This window comes from Perca fluviatilis, chromosome 1 (genome assembly GCF_010015445.1).
Source record: "Perca fluviatilis chromosome 1, GENO_Pfluv_1.0, whole genome shotgun sequence".
Classification (NCBI taxonomy): Eukaryota; Metazoa; Chordata; class Actinopteri; order Perciformes; family Percidae; genus Perca; species Perca fluviatilis.
Genome location: NC_053112.1, coordinates 42,897,198 through 42,918,979, shown reverse-complemented (window position 1 = coordinate 42,918,979; position 21,782 = coordinate 42,897,198). Strand labels below are relative to the sequence as shown.

The 21,782-nt window shown below is 41.8% G+C and overlaps 1 protein-coding gene across 1 annotated transcript in view; it reads left to right on the top strand.

Moving 5' to 3' along the window:
* wdr17 (WD repeat domain 17) overlaps window positions 1–21,782 on the top strand; it is a 248,789-nt gene that overhangs the window by 216,078 nt on the left and 10,929 nt on the right. The window contains exons 22-27 of the mRNA XM_039802786.1: window positions 2,870–3,002; window positions 3,226–3,314; window positions 5,992–6,091; window positions 6,273–6,412; window positions 15,924–16,035; window positions 16,173–16,314. Of these exons, the coding sequence (XP_039658720.1) occupies window positions 2,870–3,002; window positions 3,226–3,314; window positions 5,992–6,091; window positions 6,273–6,412; window positions 15,924–16,035; window positions 16,173–16,314 (716 nt within the window). The remainder of the gene's footprint in view (window positions 1–2,869; window positions 3,003–3,225; window positions 3,315–5,991; window positions 6,092–6,272; window positions 6,413–15,923; window positions 16,036–16,172; window positions 16,315–21,782) is intronic.

Here is a 21,782-nt window from a genome sequence, read left to right as displayed (position 1 = left end):
GAGGTGTGAATTAACCAGGCTTTGGGGTTTACATACAGGCCAAGATTCCTTTGTCTTGGCCACATGTCCCCTTGTCTCTGAGCACATGTGTGTCTTGTATCCAGAGGTCAGTTTAATCTGAGGCCTTTTGGTTAAAATCAGGTTTAATCAGACTCTTGGTCCCCAACAAGATTTAGCTCAGTTACCAATGGTTTTTACATCATTTATGGTTCATATTTGCCATGTATTATTATTGTAAAACAAGGAAATTCAATTATTAAAAAAAGGTAAAAAAATAGAAACATTTTTGATCATTATTGGTGCATTTCTTAGAACTTAATCAGAACATGTGAAAGTGCTTGAAATGTAACAATTTTGTAACTTTGTGTGGGAATAGCAGGTGCAGAAAGACATTCCCACACACAGACACCTACAATCAGACGCACAGACAGACACACACACACACACACACACACACACACACACACACACACACACACACACACACACCACACACACACACACACAGAAACACACACAGAGCAGGCCCAGTTAGGAGGACCATGTAGACCCGAACACCTTATATGTAATAGTTGTAGTTGTGTAGGGGGTTGTACCGTGTGCAGTCATTGAAAATAAGTTATGTTCTTCACAGAAAATGAGCCAAGGCCTTTGGGTTTGAGTTAGAAGAAATAATAAAATAGCATAATATTTCTTTACTATTGACATTTAGAGTGTGCTCACATGCAGGCTGTGTGCTATGTTTCCAGAATACTTTATCCATGTGATATTTCGTGTTACCGTCGGACTTCACTAAAACGCAGTCTACTAAACCTTGGGAGCATTACGCACGATCACACGCATGGTCAAAAGGTTGCGGAACACTGGGCACATTTTTACGCATGGAAATTCTTTATAAATCCCGACTTTTGCGAGGAATGTGGCAACGGCAAATTCCACCCTGCTTCACGCAACTTTTTGTTGCGTAACAGGTTTTATAAATGAGACCTCAGATTCTCACTAGAAAGTCTGAGCCAGCTTGTACAACACCAGGGCCCTGAAACTGGCACACGTAAATAAAATTGTTATGATAATTGTATTTACACCTTTACTTTGCCTGCTTTGACATGTCAAAATGTCTGCTGTGATAAAGGTCCATTATGTCCACCCCTACATGCTCCATGTAGACTTTAGTAGAGCTTTTATTTGGGTGTTAAGTCTGTGTAATGCTTGTTGTTTGGGGTTTTTACCAGATTTTCCAAAAGTCATAATTCTGTTAGAGCCGTTTGTTACATTTGTTATTTTTGTGCATTATATTCAATTCCCACCTGAGGGTTTGACTAATAACTGGAACAATCCTTGCTATCCCATAAGGTTCTTATGCAATGTTCACTGGAGCGTAAATAGGACAGACCTTAGATACGACTTGCCACGCTTGGCAACAGGAGATATTTATAGTCCACTCAGCTCATTGAACCCTTTGCAGTGTTGCCAACTTAGCAACTTTGTCGCTAGATTTAGCGACTTTTCAGATCCCCTTAACGACTGTTTTTCACAGAAGCGACTAGCGACAAATCTGGCAACTTTCTGTAGCAATGCTAGTAAGATTCAAAGTCAATAACGTGTTGGCAATCAGTAAATATAACTTGATGGTATGTTTAGCACCAAGACAAAGCTAGCTATCTGCCATGTCATTGTCCCCCAAACAATATAAAGATTTTCACCAACAAATTATCCGCTATGTGTACTGTCAGCCTGTCAGTCTGAAGTAGCGACCTTAACAGTGAACAGGATGTGAGATAATGTTATTCGCTGTGAAACCAAGTAAGTTCAGAGCAGCACTGTAACTTACTTCTTGCAGCTTATGTCTTAGCGCCATCCTGTGGTGTTCAGCTGAATAGGCACTGAAGCACTAATGCCACACGGTGTTAGAAATAACAGATTCACATTTTCTTTTATGTAGCACATTAATTTAAAACGGTTAACAGTCAGTTTCACCAGAACTCCATTAGTAGATGTCCCATACAACACCCTGCAGCCAATCAGAATTGAGTATTCACCCAGACCATGGTTTAACTCAGAACACTTTACTGATAGAATTCGTCTATTCTATAGAGTGTAGAATAAACATGTTCCCCAGGACACTGTTTACTCTAGGAAGCTGTGGCTCAGGTGGTAGACCGGGCGTCTACCAATCTGAAGGTTGTGGTTTGATCCCTGGCCCTGCAGTCTACATGTCGAAGTGTCCACAGGCAAGACATTGAACTCATGATTGCTCCCGATGCTGCACCATTGTTGTGCGAATGTGCGTGAATGTTTACCTTATTGGAAGTTGCTTTGGATAAATGTATTGTACTCTAAAGACCTTTTACAGTAAGCTAGATCTTGTGTGGCAAGGGCAACTCAGAACATGCTTTATAGCAAGAGAGAAAAAAAAAATGAATGAATGAATTTATTGGTCGTAACCAAAGGGTAGGGTCAGAAGCTTCAGCTTATATCAGGCCCCCCTTCTCACATTTTTAATAGTAACAAATTGTCAAGGGAAAAAAAGGGAGAGAAAAAAGAGCAGCTGCAGCTGAACAGGCCTCTTAATAATTTTAGATAAGAAATAATAATACACGAATAAATATAAAAACAAAGACAACACACAATGTGTGTACAGCAGAGTCAGAGACCCATGTAGTCCACATGAACATTGTTTCAGAAATGTTTGTTTGGCAAACAATGTCAACTTGACATTGTTGACATTATTATCTTGCAGCTTGATTTTAACTGAAATTATTCATTAATAAACATAAATATGATACAAACAAAAACAAATGAAAACCATGTGTGATGTATGTTGTTTATGTTATTTGTAATATATAATTTTAATATGCTCATGTCACAGGAGAGCTGACCAGCTGATGGCTGAGGATAATGATGATGCTATCCCATTCTGCATCGCCACAGGAGACATAAAAAAACTTGTAACTTTCTTCACTGGCAGAGGACAACTGCAAGAAGCCCTAGTAATAGCACAGGTAAAGAGATGGGAGGGGATACACACTAGATGACAGGTAACAGTATTTTTCTTAAACGGTAGAACTTGAACCAATGGTTACAGATGGGTGCATGGAGAGAAAAGAGATGAATAAATAAGTAATGGGAGACAAAGACAGAGAGATAAGGAAATACTTGAACAGTATTATTTATGGTTGTAAAAATATTAAGAAATTCTAAAGATAACATGTTCTCTATTTTTAGGGAGCGTGTGAAGGGAACATTCGTGCACCTCAAAGCTCCCCAGTTAACCACACCACCAATGATGTGGATAACAGACAACAATACCAGAGGTAAAGTAGACACACACCAATAATAACATTCTGTTATTGTTTACCTTTGGTATGTAATTTTAACTGAATTTGAATCTAACATTAACCAAAATGGGCAGCACAAATCTGGCAGTTACACATACATTTTGACTTAAGCTAAGGTAATATTCAGTATCTCTGTCACTTGGCACGACGGCTACGTGGAAAACAGTTTACTGCAGTTTACAGCAGAAGACAGACATATTAAGGCATCTGAGTAGTTCAGTAGCCAACAGGTAATTGAATTTGAAAAATTCTGAACACATACTGGGATAGTGATAATGCAGATGTCACTATGACCATTTTTAAAGGTGCCGTAGTAGGATTGCGAAGATCCAGGACTTAGCCAAAAAATGTGAACATCGACAACTTCTCAGTCCCTCCTCCCTTTCCGCTAAAGCCCAAAACGGTCTCCTAAGCCCCTCCCCCCACAAGGGAGAATGAATGTGTGTGCATGAGCAGTGATTGACACGCAGTCAGACACCCCCTCTGCCCCGATTGGTGCATCTGAACAGGGAGCTGTGGATTTTTGCAAATCGCACTACAGGCTGTAGGTGGTGCCAGAGGAGCCAGATTGTTTTTTAAATTACCTGCTTCATGTAGTTCTACGTGAACATAGGGTCAGTTTCAGCAAACGGAAACAGAAAGTTGTTGGTTGTATAAGGCTCAAATACTGCACCTTTTAAATATGACCCTTTCTATAAACAATATTATTGACAAGTTATTCTTTTCAGCATGGAAAAAAATTGCATCATCCATGAGAAACAAAAATTCTGTTGAAAGCAGTACTACAATATTATCCAACCAAAATCCTAAATCAAGTTTGTAGTTTGCTCAATCACTGAGACCAGAGGCTGCAGTCAGCTTTGATCCATGTCAGTTTTAAAGCTACAGTAGGTAAGCCTTATAAAACTAACTTTCTGTCATATTTGCTGAAACTGGCCCTATGTTCGAGTAGAACTACATGAAGCAAGTAATACAAAAAAATCCGGCACCTCTGGTAATGCGATTTGCAAAAATTCACCACTCCCTGTTCAGATGCTCCAATCAGGGCAAGGGGGGGTGTCTAACACTGCTCAGGCACACGCATTTCATAGCCTCCTCCCCTCCCCCGCGCACAAGCTATTTTTCCTCCCCTTCCCCCCTCTTCACACACACATCCCTTGTGGGGGGAGGGGCTTAGGATACCGTTTGGGCTTTAGCGGAAAGGGCGGAGGGACTGAGAAGTTGTCGATTAGGGTTGTGCCGATGGACGATATCATCGTCCATCTTGATGGCTGCCCGACATCACGATGGAGAGCAACCATCGTGATGTGTCTTTCCCTCCCCCCCCCCCACGGTCAAACACACTAATCCTAGTCGCGGGCGCTGGACGGGAAATTGACAAGTGCGTCGGTCTTAAACTAGCAAAGACACAAAGACAAGATTGGCTGTAGTGATACATTCTCTCTCTCTCCCTGTCAGCTGTAGCTCGCTCTACCTTCTAAAGTTGGACACAGCGGTCTCGAGTGAGAGAGAAAAAAGCGTTAAAAGTGGAGCGCTATCACACTTTCCTTTCTCCCCTCATTGGACTAAGTTTGTCGACACTACTCTGTGCGCGCATCAATAAGTAAGTCTGAGGTCCTGTAGGTACGGGACGATGTTATGCAGGATTTATGAATGTACGTTAGCAACAGGCTAATTCACGAGGGTGCTATTTTATGTGTGAGCTAATATTGCGCATCTGTTCATGTGCGCTGCAAGAGTTATGTTTCTGTTTATTGAAAGCGTTATTCTGTGCAAACATAACCGTGAATGTAGTTTAAACTCAGTAATGATGGTATGTTAGGTTATTACTGTCGCTCTGTTGAAGGCAGACGTCCCACTGTACTGTCGTTACGCAGATCACGGACATCTGATTGATGTTACTGCACCGTAGTTAAGTGAAAGTATTAAGTGAAAGGCATTTAAATGTATCTCTAATCGTTTCTATGTTAACTGTTGGCCCATAGTAGTAGGAAAAAATATTTATGTAAAGCTACCGCTACCCCCCCGGGCCCGACGACGATATCATCGTCCATCACGACGTTTTACTGTAACCATCGTCAACTGCCAATTTAGGGGACATCGCCCAACCCTATTGTCGATGTTCACATTTTTTGGCTAAGTCCTGGATCTTCACAATCCTACCTACAGCACCTTTTTAATGGATTCCAACAGTTTATCAGCTTTCCCAGTGGAAAAATCTAAATGACCATAGTAATCAGCATAATCCTTTTATCCTTTGGCCATCCATAGACTCTGAACACTCATATTCTTGCAGAAACATGCCTAAATACACTGTTTCCATCCAAATCCTTACTGTGTTGTAAATGGTTAATTTTTACAACCCCATATTTCTGTGTATATTGAGTGTTTTTAATTGTATGCAATTTGAGTGAATACCAAGTGATTTCGTCAAATGTACTGACTAATTGTGAATTGTAAAAAAAGAGCATCATATGAAGCAACATTCTTCATTCTTCACTTAAAGTTTTGCAGAATACAAAATAACCGTGGTATCCTTTTGCTAGAAGAATTTGGGTTGATCAAATTGCTCTCTGAAATGAATCTCAAAATATTTGTGAGATAAGGTGTTCTGATCAAAATTCCTAGTTATATTTTCTCTTTTTCTGACCAGTCTCCTCCATGAGGTATGTAAGGAACTAGCTGAGTGGTACTTCCAGGATGGATGCTCTGTCCTGGCAGCATGCTGCCACCTATCTGTGGACAACATCAAGGTACACACCAGAATCTGTGTATATCACCATTAGTTACATACAGTGTATTTGCATATGAAACTGCACATTCAATTATGTTCCATATGACTCCTTTATCATTACTGATCATTAATAATGGTCAGAAATCTGATTTAAATAATGTGGCTAAAAATGTGCGTGTATGTGTGTGTTTTGTTTTTAGTTAGCAATGTCGAGTCATATCCGAGGTAATGAGCTGGAGTTGGCTGCATGTGTGGGTATCGTCCTAGGAGAGGCAGCCAATCAGAGCACTGCATACTGTCTTGAACTCTTGGCCAGGAAGTACATGACGACACCTACATGGTACGCCTCTATCCATGCACGTCCTGTTAGTGTAACCTCTATTATTCTTTGTAAACTTCGAAAGAAATTCCAACTAACACCGGTCCAGTTTTAGCTTTTTCTTAATTATACTTTAATGTGTCAAACACTTTACATTTTGTTATCATTTACCAAACAGAAAACACAGTGCATACATAACAACAATAAAGTAATTACCAGCATAGATGTTAATATCCTAGCGTGCAAATAGATATTCATTCATACATACAGTACATATCACATGCATGTCACAGCATAAGCAACCCTGGGACTGCCCCTCTCGTTTGTCTAGGTACAACAGGTAGTTGGTTGTGCTTGCACATTTGATACTAGGATCTAACTGCAACTAACTGAAAGGTAAAAGGTTTGAGGCCTACCTGTTGTTCCGACGGCGGGTGAAGGGTGCGAACTACGGGGGAGCTAGTGGGAGCTTGGCTCCTCTTAATAAGACATGGGCTCCCCTGAAAACGTGATTTGTGAAATTTTGGGGGGTCTCTAAAAATATTGACAATGTGTCCCTTTGACGTGCAATTTCAGTTTTGTGTAACGGGATCATCGTGGATTATAATGTGTAAAATTGAAAGAATTTCATTCATTCATGCATGACTGCGATTTAAACCTAATTCACTTCAATAAAGATAGGCAGCACTGCGGTGCAAATTCCACTCATGTTTAGTACATGTTAACTTAAAGATTCGTAATAAAAATCTAAACGTTGGAGGCCATTAATCGGCGCGCAAAGTCCTTGAAATCCATTCTGCAGTTAGCATCATATAGCCATTGCAAAAAGAAAACAAGGCAGTTTAATTCATTTAGTTTTTTACTAAGAAATTGTGTAGCGATGACGTTAATAGCACGACCGATTCAGCTGCTGCAAGCCCTGTTGGCACACCTATCGCCGGGGTGACAACGCAAGAAGAAGCTGAAGAAATAATGTCCTCTCTGGCTGAAGATGGTGGTGATAACAGCTTGTCAGAGGTCGGTCACCATCCTAACCCCTCTTGCTCCTCTCTCTCCCGTTAAATTGGAACAGCCAGCAGTGGAGAGACTGGAAGAGCCCGTATACGTGGCTGTTTGTTAAGGATGGAAGCTTGGGGTGCGTCGCTTCATTGAACGGAGGAATTATGGTATTCTTCGGTAGCCTGAGTAACTTTAACTTTAACTTTTTTTGATAACTCTGCAAACCCTTGGTGTTCTCTCAATGAGCTTCATGAGGTAGTCACCTGAAATGGTTTTACCGTCACAGGTGTGCTTTGTCAGGGTTAATTAGTGGAATTTTTTCCCTTATTAATAAAAAAGCAAAGGGTGGCTACTTTGAAGAATCTAAAATATAAGACATGTTTTCAGTTATTTCACACTTTTTTGTTAAGTACATAATTCCATATGTGTTCATTCATAGTTTTGATGCCTTCAGTGAGAATCTACAATGTAAATAGTCATGAAAATAAAAAGGAAACGCATTGAATGAGAAGGTGTGTCCAAACTTTTGGCCTGTACTGTATCTATTCCTGTTGATAAAGTATAATAGGGTAAATCCTGTAAAGTGCATACACTTGTAGCTGTTATGTAACTTTGTAATCATTGTAAGTCGCAAGCGCACAACCCCACCTGTGAAAAAAAGGGCTCCCCCGAAGGCCACGGTATAGTTCGAACACTGGGCGGCTGCCATGTTTTCTGCTGCTACTTCTTCGGCCTGCTCCTCTTTTTTTCTTCCTTTGTCAAAAGATGCAGCCTCCTACTACATTGTCACTCGATTGACTGTTTGTTAAACAATTATAGATGTAAATGTAAATGGACTGTTTTTATTTTCACTTTGGCATGGAACTGCAGGGCCAGGGATCGAACCACCAACCTTTCCGATTGGCAGGCGACCTCTCTACCACTTTGCCACAGCCGCCCACTGTCACTCCACGATGTGGAGATAACAATAACATAACTTGATAGAGAGAAACGCCAATTAGCTTAGGAAACTCTTATCCCCTCCTGCTGCCTGTTACCACCATCACATGTCCTCAGACTTGACCCCAGTCCCTCTGTTTCACTTCCGCTCAGAGCTCTGTGACTGGTGACCTGGTTCTCCCAGGAACATCTATACACAACACTGGGAAAGAGTCAAACAAATTAATTTCTTCCTGCCTCTGCGCTTCTGTCAAATGCTGCAAATGCAAAACGGGGCGTGGCCTATATCACGAAACTCAGGGAACGCGTGGATATAAGGTTTTTAAATGTGCAATGTGCGATATGTTTTTTTCGTACATAATTTCTGCATTTCTATAGGACCAAACAAATTTTGATAACTTTTTGTTATCTCCCTCTGGAGATGCTATGTGCTAAGTTTTGTGCAGATTGGATGCACAGCCTAGGAGGAGTTTGAAAAAAAAATAGGTTTACAATAAATAGTGATTTTACTGTGATAAACTTTCCCTCAAGTTACCAGCTAATGCTAGTGATTGCTAGCTTGGTTAAATTTTTCAAAACAAATCTAGTTGTCCTGCAATGTGTGACCCTGCAAGATCCTCAGTCTTTACATTTTATTACAATTTTAAATGTTAGATGTGAGATGATTGTCTTTAGATGTGAAATGGTGTCAGACTGTAGTCTTTTTAAAGTCTGCTCAAAGTCTTCTAGTGTAGCCTTTCTCAAACTATGCCTTGTCATAATAATTATCGATTTTCAAATATTGCACCTGTCAATACAGAACGAAATATTCTGTAGCCTATTTTAAGTCTTTAATCACATCAGTATATATTTATGTTTAACATGGTATTTCATTTTATCAATGGGAAACATACATGTGTACAGACAAGGCTAGCAGCAGCACACATTTCTGGTGTACAAAGACATAGAAAACACCATGCAACAGAAACGCCACGCTCACGCCACACATCCAGTGTGTAGCCAGCCTTAGGGCCCTATCTTGCACTCAGCGCAATTGACTTTGTACACCGACGCATAGGGCTGGACGATTTTGGCTAAAATCATAATCACGATTAATCGAAGAAGTTACCTCGATTACGATTATTGAACGATTATTTAAAAAAAAAAATCTTATAGGCTACTGTAAATATGTTCACGGTTATTTTTTCTAATGAAAGAGTGCATAATCCTATCTTTGTGATTCTAAAATAAGAAAACAACACACATATAGCAATTAATGCTTATTTATTAAATATTTCAAACAACTGAACTTAAATCTACAACTGTAGATTTTACAATGAAATAAAAGTAAATTAAGTTTTAATGTAAACGGGTGGAGTCACGTGACTACACACGCGGCGGCCGTAATATGTTTTAAGGGGAAAGTACATTAACACACAGTGGGCGGCACGGAAATATTAATAGGATTAAAAGACCGAGATAATCGACTTGGTAAAATTACGTCGGTTATAGGCTCTGAATTTCGGTTTCGATTATTTTTCGATTAGACGCATGTATCATTCCTATTTTGCACCCGACGCACAGCGGACTTTTCCCTCCACAGACGCACGTCGGTAAATTAGGGAATGTATTTGCGCTCCCGGGGGCGGTTCAGCGAAAAGAGGAGGCGTGTTCCGGCGCAAACGTTCCCTGGTGTTATTTTGCAGTTTCAGAAAACAATTCCAGCGCTAGTCTAAAGTCAGTAGCACGTTATTCAGATGCTAGTTTAGGGTTTTAGTTTAGCGCATGCTTGGCCATAATGTAGCGTGTGCACAACGCGCATACACTTTGCTTCTCTCATCTAAATGGATGCATCAGTTCCCATTTTTGCAAACCATACATAATTACAAAGAAAAATATTACTGAAAATGTGCTTCAGGTGTTTGGATAGGTCAGGAGGCACTTTACAGTACAGTCCTCAAAAAGTCGCAGCATTCTTTGTGGCTTTTTGTGTTTTACACAAAATTTCCATGAATCATGGATGTGTTGATGGAGACTTGGGATTGGACACTCCGGCGGAATCTGGTAATGCACGATGCGCTCCTGGGTGAGCGGGTGGACGGAGATGGAGTGGGGGGAGGAGGAAGAGGCACAACAGGTGCATTTTCACGTTATGCCCAAACCACACCTAGCTACTTCAGACCAACCCATTTTAGATTTGCGTCGGGCGCAAGACTCATTTATCCCGCCGGTATAATAGCAACAGCTGTTTATTCAGAAACTCAGCTGTCTGTCATGTAAACCCGAAAATACAAATAAAAAATCATTAAAATCATGAACTCAAGTGACGACGGGAGCCATCTGCAGGATGACTCAATCACCATGAACAGTTTTTAATGTTCTATCAGACTATAACTACTTGAGAGTCTGTGCTTGAGACTTTGCTCTAATTTTCGGGACAATTAGAGCTGGATTTGGGAATTTTTCGCAACGTCTGGTCACCCTATTGCTTTTGCATTATGTTTAAAGCGCCTGGATGTGACATTTACAGTCTATGGTTCAGGCTCAGTCACATGGAGCTCTGACACACGTCAATCACTTTTTCGGCTTCTGCAGTCAGTGTAGCATTTTAATTATAATTATAATAGACGCGCTCAGCTGTGTGCATGCTGCGGCAGAAGTGTAGCACTTGTTCTCCATGTATTTCTCTCATACTTTTGTTTTTCCACCTCTGATGAAGAGCAGAGTACAGCCGCTTCCCTAAACGTTGTCTCATTTAGAGATCAGAGACCCAAACTGGGCTCTGTGTATCTGCCAGACAGTTTTGAATGAGATGTATTAATAGAGCAATAGCGTAATGCACAGCAGACTAGCCTATAGGGCAGGTGGATTTAAAAATAAATAAATAATATAAAAATGAATATAAGTCCAAAAGTTTATAAATGAATTAAAATGAATCTCATATATCATTCCCATGAACAACTGCCACATGCAAATTTAAAGAGGTAACTTCCCCCAACAAAAGATGCAAAAGAGACTCAGCAGAGATAACATTAAATCAGACAAGTTGATATATAGCAGAATAGTTGAAAGCAATACAGAATATTTTTCTGATTCTCAATGCCTGAGAACCTTACTGCATTATATACAATTATTTTTTTATATTTCTTTCACTTGTCACCTGTGTTTTTCTTACATTCACCAGAATGCAGTAAATTAAGTGTTTAATGCTAAAAAAAATTGTGACCGAGAACCCCAAGACCCCCCACATCATATGTCTCCTCCCAAAATCTGGAAACAATATGCTTTTGGGTTTCTTCTTAACCTCTGTGCATCAAAAATGTAAATGTAAATAATTAATTAAACTTTTATTTCTGTCTTTCCCTGCAAAATTGCCTAAGTGGGCCCCAGAGATGAAAAAAAAAAAAATAATAAAAAGACTCAAACTGCAAGCAGTTATGATGGGGTCCAAGCCTCCCAGATGCAAGCCGCCCCCGATGACCCGCGGAGTCTGCGGAAGCGGAACCCAAAGCACGGCCCCTAATGGCCGATCTTTGCCAAATTTAGTACACAGCCTTGGAGTTGCATGTCACACAATAATCCTAATTTCGTATTGATAGCATTTATTTTGGCCGAGTTATGCTAAAATTCGTGTTTGTTTGTAGTTTGCAAATTTTTTTATCCAAACTAAATTATTTGCCATCTTAGGATGCTCATCCATCCATCCATCTTTGTCCGCTTATCCGGTGTCGGGTCGCGGGGGGAGCAGCTCCAGCAGGGGACCCCAAACTTCCCTTTCCCGAGCAACATTAACCAGCTCCGACTGGGGGATCCCGAGGCGTTCCCAGGCCAGGTTGGAGATATAATCCCTCCACCTAGTCCTGGGTCTTCCCCGAGGCCTCCTCCCAGCTGGACGTGCCTGGAACACCTCCCTAGGGAGGCGCCCAGGGGGCATCCTTACCAGATGCCCGAACCACCTCAACTGGCTCCTTTCGACGCAAAGGAGCAGCGGCTCTACTCCGAGCTCCTCACGGATGACTGAGCTTCTCACCCTATCTCTAAGGGAGACGCCAGCCACCCTCCTGAGGAAACCCATGGCTCAGCTCTCTTTTCGTCACAACGGTGCGATAGATGGAATGTAATACCGCGCCCGCTGCGCCGATTCTCCGACCAATCTCCCGCTCCACGAACCGATCCAGTGAGTGCTGAAGGTCGCAGGCCGATGATGCCATCAGGACCACATCATCTGCAAAAAGCAGCGATGAGATCCCCAGCCCACCGAACTGCAACCCCTCCCCATCCCGACTACGCCTCGATATCCTGTCCATAAATATTACAAACAGGATTGGTGACAAAGCGCAGCCCTGGCGGAGGCCAACCCTCACCTGAAACGAGTCCGACTTACTGCCGAGAACCCGGACACAGCTCTCACTTTGGTCGTACAGAGATTGGATGGCCCTGAGTAGAGACCCCCTCACCCCATACTCCCGCAGCACCTCCCACAGTATCTCCCTGGGGACCCGGTCATACGCCTTCTCCAAATCCACAAAACACATGTAGACCAGTTGGGCATACTCCCAGGCCCCCTCCAGGATCCTTGCGAGAGTGAAGAGCTGGTCCGTTGTTCCACGACCAGGCCGGAATCCGCATTGTTCCTCCTCAACCTGAGGTTCGACTATCGGCCGAACCCTCCTTTCCAGCACCTTGGAGTAGACTTTACCAGGGAGGCTGAGAAGTGTGATACCCCTGTAATTGGCACACACCCTCTGGTCCCCCTTTTTTAAAGGGGAACCACCACCCCAGTCTGCCACTCCTTTGGCACTGTTCCAGACTTCCACGCAATGTTGAAGAGACTTGTCAACCAAGACAGCCCCTCCACACCCAGAGCCTTGAGCATTTCTGGACGGATCTCATCAATCCCCGGGGCTTTGCCACTGTGGAGTTGTTTGACTACATCAGTGACTTCCGCCCGGGAAATCGTGACAATCCCCGTCATCCTCCAGCTCTGCCTCTAACATAGAGGGCGTATTAGTCGGATTCAGGAGTTCCTCAAAATGCTCCTTCCACCGCCCTATTACCTCCTCAGTTGAGGTCAACAGTGTCCCATCCTTACTGTACACAGCTTGGATGGTTCCCCTTCCCCTCCTGAGGTGGCGAACAGTTTTCCAGAAGCACTTTGGTGCCGACCGAAAGTCCTTCTCCATGTCTTCTCCAAACTTCTCCCACACCCGCTGCTTTGCCTCTTTCGCGGCAGAGGCTGCGCCGCCGGGCCCGCCCGGTACCCTGCAACTGCCTCCGGAGTCCTCTGGGATAACCTATCCCCGGAAAGACTCCTTCTTCAGTCGGACGGCTTCCCTGACCACCGGTGTCCACCACGGTGTTCGTGGGTTACCGCCCTTGAGGCACCTAAGACCCTAAGACCACAGCTCCTGCCGCAGCTTCAGCAATGGAAACTTTGAACATTGTCCACTCGGGTTCAATACCCCCAGCCTCCACAGGGATGCACAACGCTCAAACGCCCAGAAGAGTGCGAGTTGAAAGTCCGTTGGACAGGGGCCTCCTCAGACGTTCCCAATTTACCCGCACTACACGTTTGGGCTTACCAGGTCTGTCCAGAGTCTTCCCCCACCCCCTGACCCAACTCACCACCAGATGGTGATCGGTTGACAGCTCTGCCCCTCTCTTCACCCGGCCTCAGATCAGATGAAACGATTATAAAATCGATCATTGACCTTCGGCCTAGGGTGCTCTGGTACCAGGTACACTTATGAGCATCCCTATGTTCGAACATGGTGTTCGTTATAGACAATCCATGACTAGCACAGAAGTCCAACAACAAACAACCACTCTGGTTTAATCAGGGAGGCCGTTCCTCCCAATCACGCCTCTCCAGGTGTCTCCATCATTGCCCTGGTGCGTTGAAGTCCCCCACCAGAACAATGGAGTCCCCCACTGGCGCCCCATGCAGGACTCCACTCAAGGTCTCCAAGAAGGCCGAATACTCCGAACTCCTGTTTGGTGCATATGCACAAACAACAGTCAGAGTTTTCCCCACAACCCGCAGGCGTAGGGAGGCGACCCTCTGCGTCCACCGGGTAAACTCAACGTAGCGGGCTCAGCCGGGGGCTTGTTAGTATCCCCACACCCGCCCGGCCGCACACCCTGAGCAACTCCGGAGAAGAAAAGAGTCCAACCCTATCCAGGAGTACGGTTCCAGAACCGAGACTGTGCGTAGAGGTAAGCCCCACACCAGATCTAACCGGTAGCGCTCCACCTCCCGCACCAGTTCCGGCTCCTTCCCCCACAGAGAGGTGACGTTCCACGTCCCCAGAGCCAGCGTCTGTTGCCCGGGTCTGGTCCGTCGAGGCCCCTGACCTTCACTGCCACCCATGTGGCAGCGCACCCGACCCCAGCGGTTCCTCCCACAGGTGGTGGGCCCATGGGATCTTAGGATGCTATGTGCCAAATCTTAGGCACCCATAGGGGTTTAAATAAATAGGTTTTGAACATTTTGCGATTGTTTATTGCGCCCCCTAGTGGCCAATCTTCACCAACTTTGTTTGCAAGCCTCAGAGTGTCAAGAATCTAATGTTTCGTGTTGATAGCATTTCATTTGGTGAAGATATTTAAAAGCTTGTGTTTTCATAGCTAACTACACAAATTTGTTCATACGAAATTTGCACATTTTTTAACCGATTTAAAAAAAATAAATAAATAAATAAATAAAAAAAAAGAGTTCGAAAAAGTAGGTTTACAATAAATTGCAATTTTACTGGGATCAAAGTCTAGGCAGAAATGGGCCTATATCAGGAGATTCAGCTAAGTTCAGGCAACGCGTGGATACGTATGAGGTTTTTAAATTTGCGATGTAATAGGCCAAAACGTGTTTTCTTTGCTATAGCGCCGCCTAAATGCAGAAGTGTCATTTTTTGTGTCCGAGGTCCTTGCAGTGTTCTGGACCTTTCCTGAAAATGGCACCACCCCTAAAAAGAAACCCAAACATGTTCTGTAATTATATTGCCATTTAATGGAATTCTGTCTCATAAATAATAAGGGACACAGGACAAATAATGTCTAAACTGATGCTGTTTTCGATGCCTCCGTCTGGCAGAGCACACAGTTTCAGCAAGAAGACTTGATGTATTATTTCTTTAATATTTATAAAATGTATTGTAGTTTTAGCTTCTTAGTTCAAATGTTTCCTCTCACTTATATTAGTAGTGTATTTATATTAGCTTTTTCCTACTTTTATGTAGATTTGATTTTGATCTTATGTTGTAAACCCAATGTTGCTTATATCTGCTAACAATATTTGGTTTGGTGCCAGCCGTAAAAAAAATCTGTTTACAGGCTGTTTGACTTGCATTATAATACATGTCCCTGAATTTAAAGGTTATTAATTGAAACGCTTGTTCTTTGAGCACGGGGAGCCCAGTGACTGCAAACCTACTTTTAGCTTGGACTTGAGTATGAGTCAGCCACAATTCACCTTTACATTTATCAATTTCAGTGACCATAGATTAGCAGGGATCTAAAGTTACAGGGCTCCACCTATCCTTTAAGGACTAGGGTTACAGTGCACACCTACAAGTTCTAGTCCATGCAAAGAAGAACTTTTGTCTCTGTTTACATTTAGGGAGCTATCAGCTGACCTACTACTAATGATTCCTGACAACCACATTTTATTGGCTAAGCTGTGTGCATTTTACCCAGGAAGTGCCGCTGAAGTCAACCAATTTCATCAAAGGGTGGGTAGGCAATCATTAAGTTAAATTTAAGACTAAATTAAAATGATTAAATGGAATGGAGGCTTAATATGTTATGTTTATTTACATTAACATTTGTGATGATTATACTGACTATGATTATGTGTTTGTCATTTAAGTGCGGCCTCCCTTCAGCAGAGGAATGTAAGGCCATGGCAGAAGCAGCCATGTGTGAAGGAGATTTGTTTTCAGCAGTTAAATTCCACCTGCTGAGCTCTGAACCTGAAAATGCCCTCTGGATAGGGCTGGATCACGTTAAAGGTATTGGAAATGCAATATCATTGAATTCCTCTGTGTGGTTACCTACCTAATATAATATCGAAATGTTATGACTATAACTTCTGTTCCTTGGAGAGGAACGAGGTACAACATATATAGTATGGGATGCCCCGCGTGGACGTGAATTCCATACTATACTATATCATACCTCCCAACATTTGGTTTTCAAAATCCGGGAGATTTGATTTGTGCGGGGGCATGGCGGTGCGGGGTGTGTACAGTGTACTGTACTGTAAGTGTATATAAATATATATAAATATATTCAATGATTTCCAACCTAAATATACAATGATTTCCAACCTAAACACAACAATAACACTCCCAACAACTAAGTGGGAAGCTGATCTGGCCTTCTCTCCAGATTACTGCTAACAAATCTGTAAGAATACCTTCTCCATGACTACTAAGACAAACCTGCAGCTTATACAATATAAAGTCATTCACAGAACTCACATCAACCAAAGTAAAATGTTCAAAATGGGCCTAGCAAACAGAGGTATCTGTTCACATGCACCGTAGGTAGCACAGACGACTATCTGCACGCCATGTGGCTCTGTCAACCAGTTCACTCATTCTGGATCACGGTCACTGATACACTGTCCACCACCCTGAGCTACAGAATCCCATCATCTCCAACACTCTGTCTCCTTGGTGGTATCTCCGAAATCCACATCCCGCAAAAATTGGAATCCGTTGTTCATTTCTCTAGCTGTCGCTAAGAAAGTAGTCCTCCAAAACTGGAAATCAAAGAATTCTTGCCACATCAATCACTGGACAAATTTAATTGGTTTAATGCATCTCAATGGAAAAACACAATGCACACAGAAAGAAGCAAATGTCAGCCTTTGAAGACATCTGTTCCCCATTTCTAACGTTTCTAAATTCAGCAAAAATATAACTACAAGCCGTGTACATTACCAGACATATACCTCTCTCCATTATGTAATACCCTGCCCTCCCTAGTTCTTTTACATTATTTATATCATTTAATTATTCTATTTTCCCCTTTTTTTTTTTTTGATTACTCATAGACACGTACACTCTATCAACACCATCCACACTTATGCATAACATGTTTTTCCAACTCCCTTCAAACACGAAAACCGTGGTCACCCAATATGAATCGTAGATCATTCTACCCAATTACTAATAATACGTCCTTGTGTTTGTCAACTCTCCTGTCCAGCCCCGTCTTGTCAGTTCTGTTCTTGTCCTGTCTCACTTCCCTCTGTTGTTCTGTTCATCACCTTGTCGCGTGTTATGTGTTACACTTTGTACGTGGTGCTTTAATCCCCCCTGCCCTTATATGGATCCAGGGTCTCACTAAAACAGGGTGAATGGTCACGGTGGGGCAACTGTTAATGCACTGAATGTAATTCTAAATCTGAATGTAACATATTGTGTATATAAAAATAAAATATTGCTGTATAAGAAAAATAAAGTTGTCCTCCGAAGTGGTAGGAAAAAAAAAAAAAAAAAAAAATTGCAATATAAAATTAAAACATAACTTAAACACTGCACTGCAGTTTTTAGCACTGGTACACTGCTCTGTCTGTCCTTTTGTGATGAAGGATGAAATCACCTGTGTGTTTTTATGTGCCTCTTCTGCGTGATGGTGCCACTGTGTTTTAATGTGCTGGGTAATGTAATTTTTCCCGCTGTGCGCTACATTAAAATCAATGCGACGCACCTTACAAAAAGGTAGGATGCATGTAAATTGTTGCACCCAACACTGTTGAAATTTACAGCTATATTTCGATTTCTTTGTGGGAACACTGCCTTCACCTGCCATTTTTATCGGCTCGCTTTCGGGTGTGAAATTATTTCCGCGAAGCTTGCGCAGAGATCAACTGCACAACTGGGTTATAGGTTGCCAGGTTGAGGTGACAAACGTGTTGAAAATTGTATGGTGTGTTGATTGTGTGAATAGGATGAGTTTCATACAAGATCTGGCAACTAGTCAACATTAGACAAACCTATTGCTCCGATTATTTATAAAGGAGTTTGGGCCATGCAAATTACGTGAGTTTCCTGGGAGAAATAACAAACCGGGAGGGGTCTGGGAGATGGGGCTAAAAAACGGGAGAAACCCGGGAAAAACGGGAGTGTATGTACTATGTGTTTTACTGAGTGAATCAACTGAAATGGAACTGGACATTTTAAATATGACACAACTATATTTAAATTACCTTTAATGTGAAACAGTTGGCAATATTTAAATGTTTACATTTGACATTGGTAGCTTGTTGAGTGTTTCTGTAATGCCATCAGTTGGTGTTATTTACATTTTTCCTCCCAATAATTTTATCAGATTTTAATCTTAAAGGAGGAAACCTTTCATTTTTATTTATTTTTTAATCAATATTAAATTAATTAAATTAAATTTAGCCATTCCATTCCCCATGCATGTGCAGCTACAAGTGTAATCTTGACCAGTTTCCCAACCCTAAAAATCTGCACTTTCTAATTTATGTAAAATACAGTGAATTACAATCAAAACTACAAAGATATATGCAGTGATGGAATGTAACTTACAGTACACTTACTTAAGTACTGTACTAAGTTACTTCTGAGTGTACTGAGGATTTCCATTTTAAGCTTCTTTATGCTACTACTCCACTACATGTTAGAGGTAAATATTGTACTTTTTGCTCCACTACATTTGTCTGACAGCTTTGGTTACTTTTCAGATGACAGTTTTTCCTCCCCTTCATGTCCAGTGAAAACAGACCACCAGATATGTTGATTTTGAATGCTTGTAATTAGCTGAAGGCAGTGGCAGCTGCTGGTCATTCAAAGAGGGGAAGCTCATTTTTGGCCTACATCATAAAAATTGTCCATTTATTTATATTATTATAATTAATAATGTAATAATTAAATTATATAATAATAATAAATAATAATATAATACAATAGCAATATCATTATTATTATAATAATAATTTATAATATCCGTGAGATGGTTTCATCAAGAGGCATGGCCAGCAGTACATTTTCTTTGTCACAGCACTTACAGTCAGCCTGTTAACTTTGTCATACCAGGAGAGCTGAACAGACCTGTTACTTTGCCCTGTCTTTTGCACTAAATCAATCTTAAGTGTTGATCTGGCCTCCGTTTAATCCTAAATTTCTCCTTGTAAGGAAGACTTTGCCAAAATCAGGTTGACATAGCATTGTCTGCCATTGTGTGCAGTTTGCTAGCTGGCTAGTTCACCCCTACAACACTAGCCTTAGCCTACTGTATGAATGAATGAATGAATCAACGAACTATCTAACAAAACGATATTAAACTCGAAGGAGGAAATGTGGGAATTGGGTTTAAGTAATGTGGTGTATAATTGTATGAAATGTATGATGAAAATTGTCTAGCAATTTCGCCAAGCAAATACCAAGAAATAGGTTGCAGCCGATCATCTTTCAACTAGACTTGCAGAATCTGCGATGGGACTGAGCTGAGCTCTGCTTGAAGTTGAACAGCTTCGGCGACTTTTTATAGTACAAAATCGCTGTCAATCAAAAGGAGAGACAGTCCTTTGTCCAGTCAGAAGCCCAGCGTCCAGGCCAGCCCACTGCTCTATTGACCCCCAGAGACGCTGAGCGTCCATGGGCGGGACATAATCGCAGCATTTATCCAATGACCGTCTAGTTTCGAAGCACTGAAAAAAACTGCTCAAAGCAGCCCCATTGAAGTCAACGGACGCTAGGCTTCAACAGGGAAATGCACTGAGACGCTATGGGAATGGATGAGAAGGAAATCGAGTCAGCGGCGTCTGAACCAACTCGTCTTCGAGATGTACGTATTCTAAAGCATTTTAGTCAATTAAATGTTAACACAATAGTACATATTTGACCATTACATTTTAGGGGAAGCTGAGCTTCCCTTGCAGTCTTAAAGAAATCACCACTGGCTGAAGGATGAATTGTTCCTTTTATGTAAAAAAAAAAAGTTCCTTCTTTTGAAGCTACCTAGCAGAATTTCGGCAGGCCCACACCTTAACTGCACCTCTTCCAGCATTTCTAAAATAAATACCCACCAAACCCTTTAGTTTTTTTACTTTAGTTTTGACCAGTAATAATTCTATTGCAGATATCTGGAATGTTCATTCTGGATAGGAGGAATGATGTTGTGGATATCTGAAATTGAAAGCCCCATACACATGAATGGGAAACTTGACATCATTTGTACTAGTAAGAATGACAAGAATGTGGATATCTGAAATGACAATTGTAGATCGGAAGAATGTCATTTTGGATATCTGAATTGTTCTTTTTGACTAGGAAGAGTTGAATTATGGATATCTGCAATAAATAACCAGTCTAACTATTAAATGTTAAAATGGCTTGCCATACTTCCCCTCCTCGCTTCCCCTCCTTGTGTTTTACTTCTGCCCACAGGAGATTCAAGCCGAGTCAAAAGGAATTTAACAAACATGACGCTCCTTACTCAGAGCCGTCATTTTATAGTGACGCTGACTTAGCTGTTTCATGTTAGTCATACGCACGCGCGCACGACGCACACACACACACACACACACACACAGCAGCTCTACTATGTTCACATTTTAGAGAACGTTCATAATACATAATTACTGGGAAAAATATTATTTCACCCACCCGTTTACATGTCACGGGTAAAAAGACTAACGCATTGATGTATCCTTGATTATAGCGCCTCTCTTCGCTCTCTGCTCCTTGATGGGCATTTTAGGAATTGGGACATATTTAAAGATGGCACATTGGGTCACTAGCTGAAGGAACAAGGTTCTTCTTCTCTTGGGATTTATGCCACTTGGCATCCACTAGTTGCATGACCGCCGCATTGTAACGGTTTCTCAGTTAAAACTACATGCACACTCAAAGTGATCTGATCATTGACGTTGCCTACTCTATAACCCAGACCAAGTCCAAGTCGGTGCTAATCCCTCCTTCTGTGTAGTGTGCAGATCTTCCCCAGTTATGTCCTCCAAATTCAACAATCTAGTGGCACAATCTTAATCCTCTGATTTCCCCTGTTTCTCAACAGCACAAGTTATATTGCCGTAAACCGCAGCAGCTTGCTCTAGCTGGGGTTCTAGGCACTGAGATGCCAACACTATAATTTGCTAAACTGCAATTTAAATTGATTCAATCTTTTACACAAGCCACAAGACTTAAATATGGTTTAACAGATAACTTTCAAATCCAAAACTTATAACCATACTACCATACCTTGCTCGTTGTCGTCAGGGTCCACTCTCTCACTCATGTCTTGTCCACTGCTCATAATGTTAGCCTTCTTCTAAAATATTAGAAACACAAAGCAAAATCAGAAAACCTATACATTTGGTGTTGCTAAATTATTTCTAAGATCCGGAAGTATCCGCGAGTTTCACTCAACCTATTCCACCACTTGAAATTTGTTTGCAATGTTTGGTGCACCTGTCAAAGTTTAGTGTGAATGCTAACCAAAT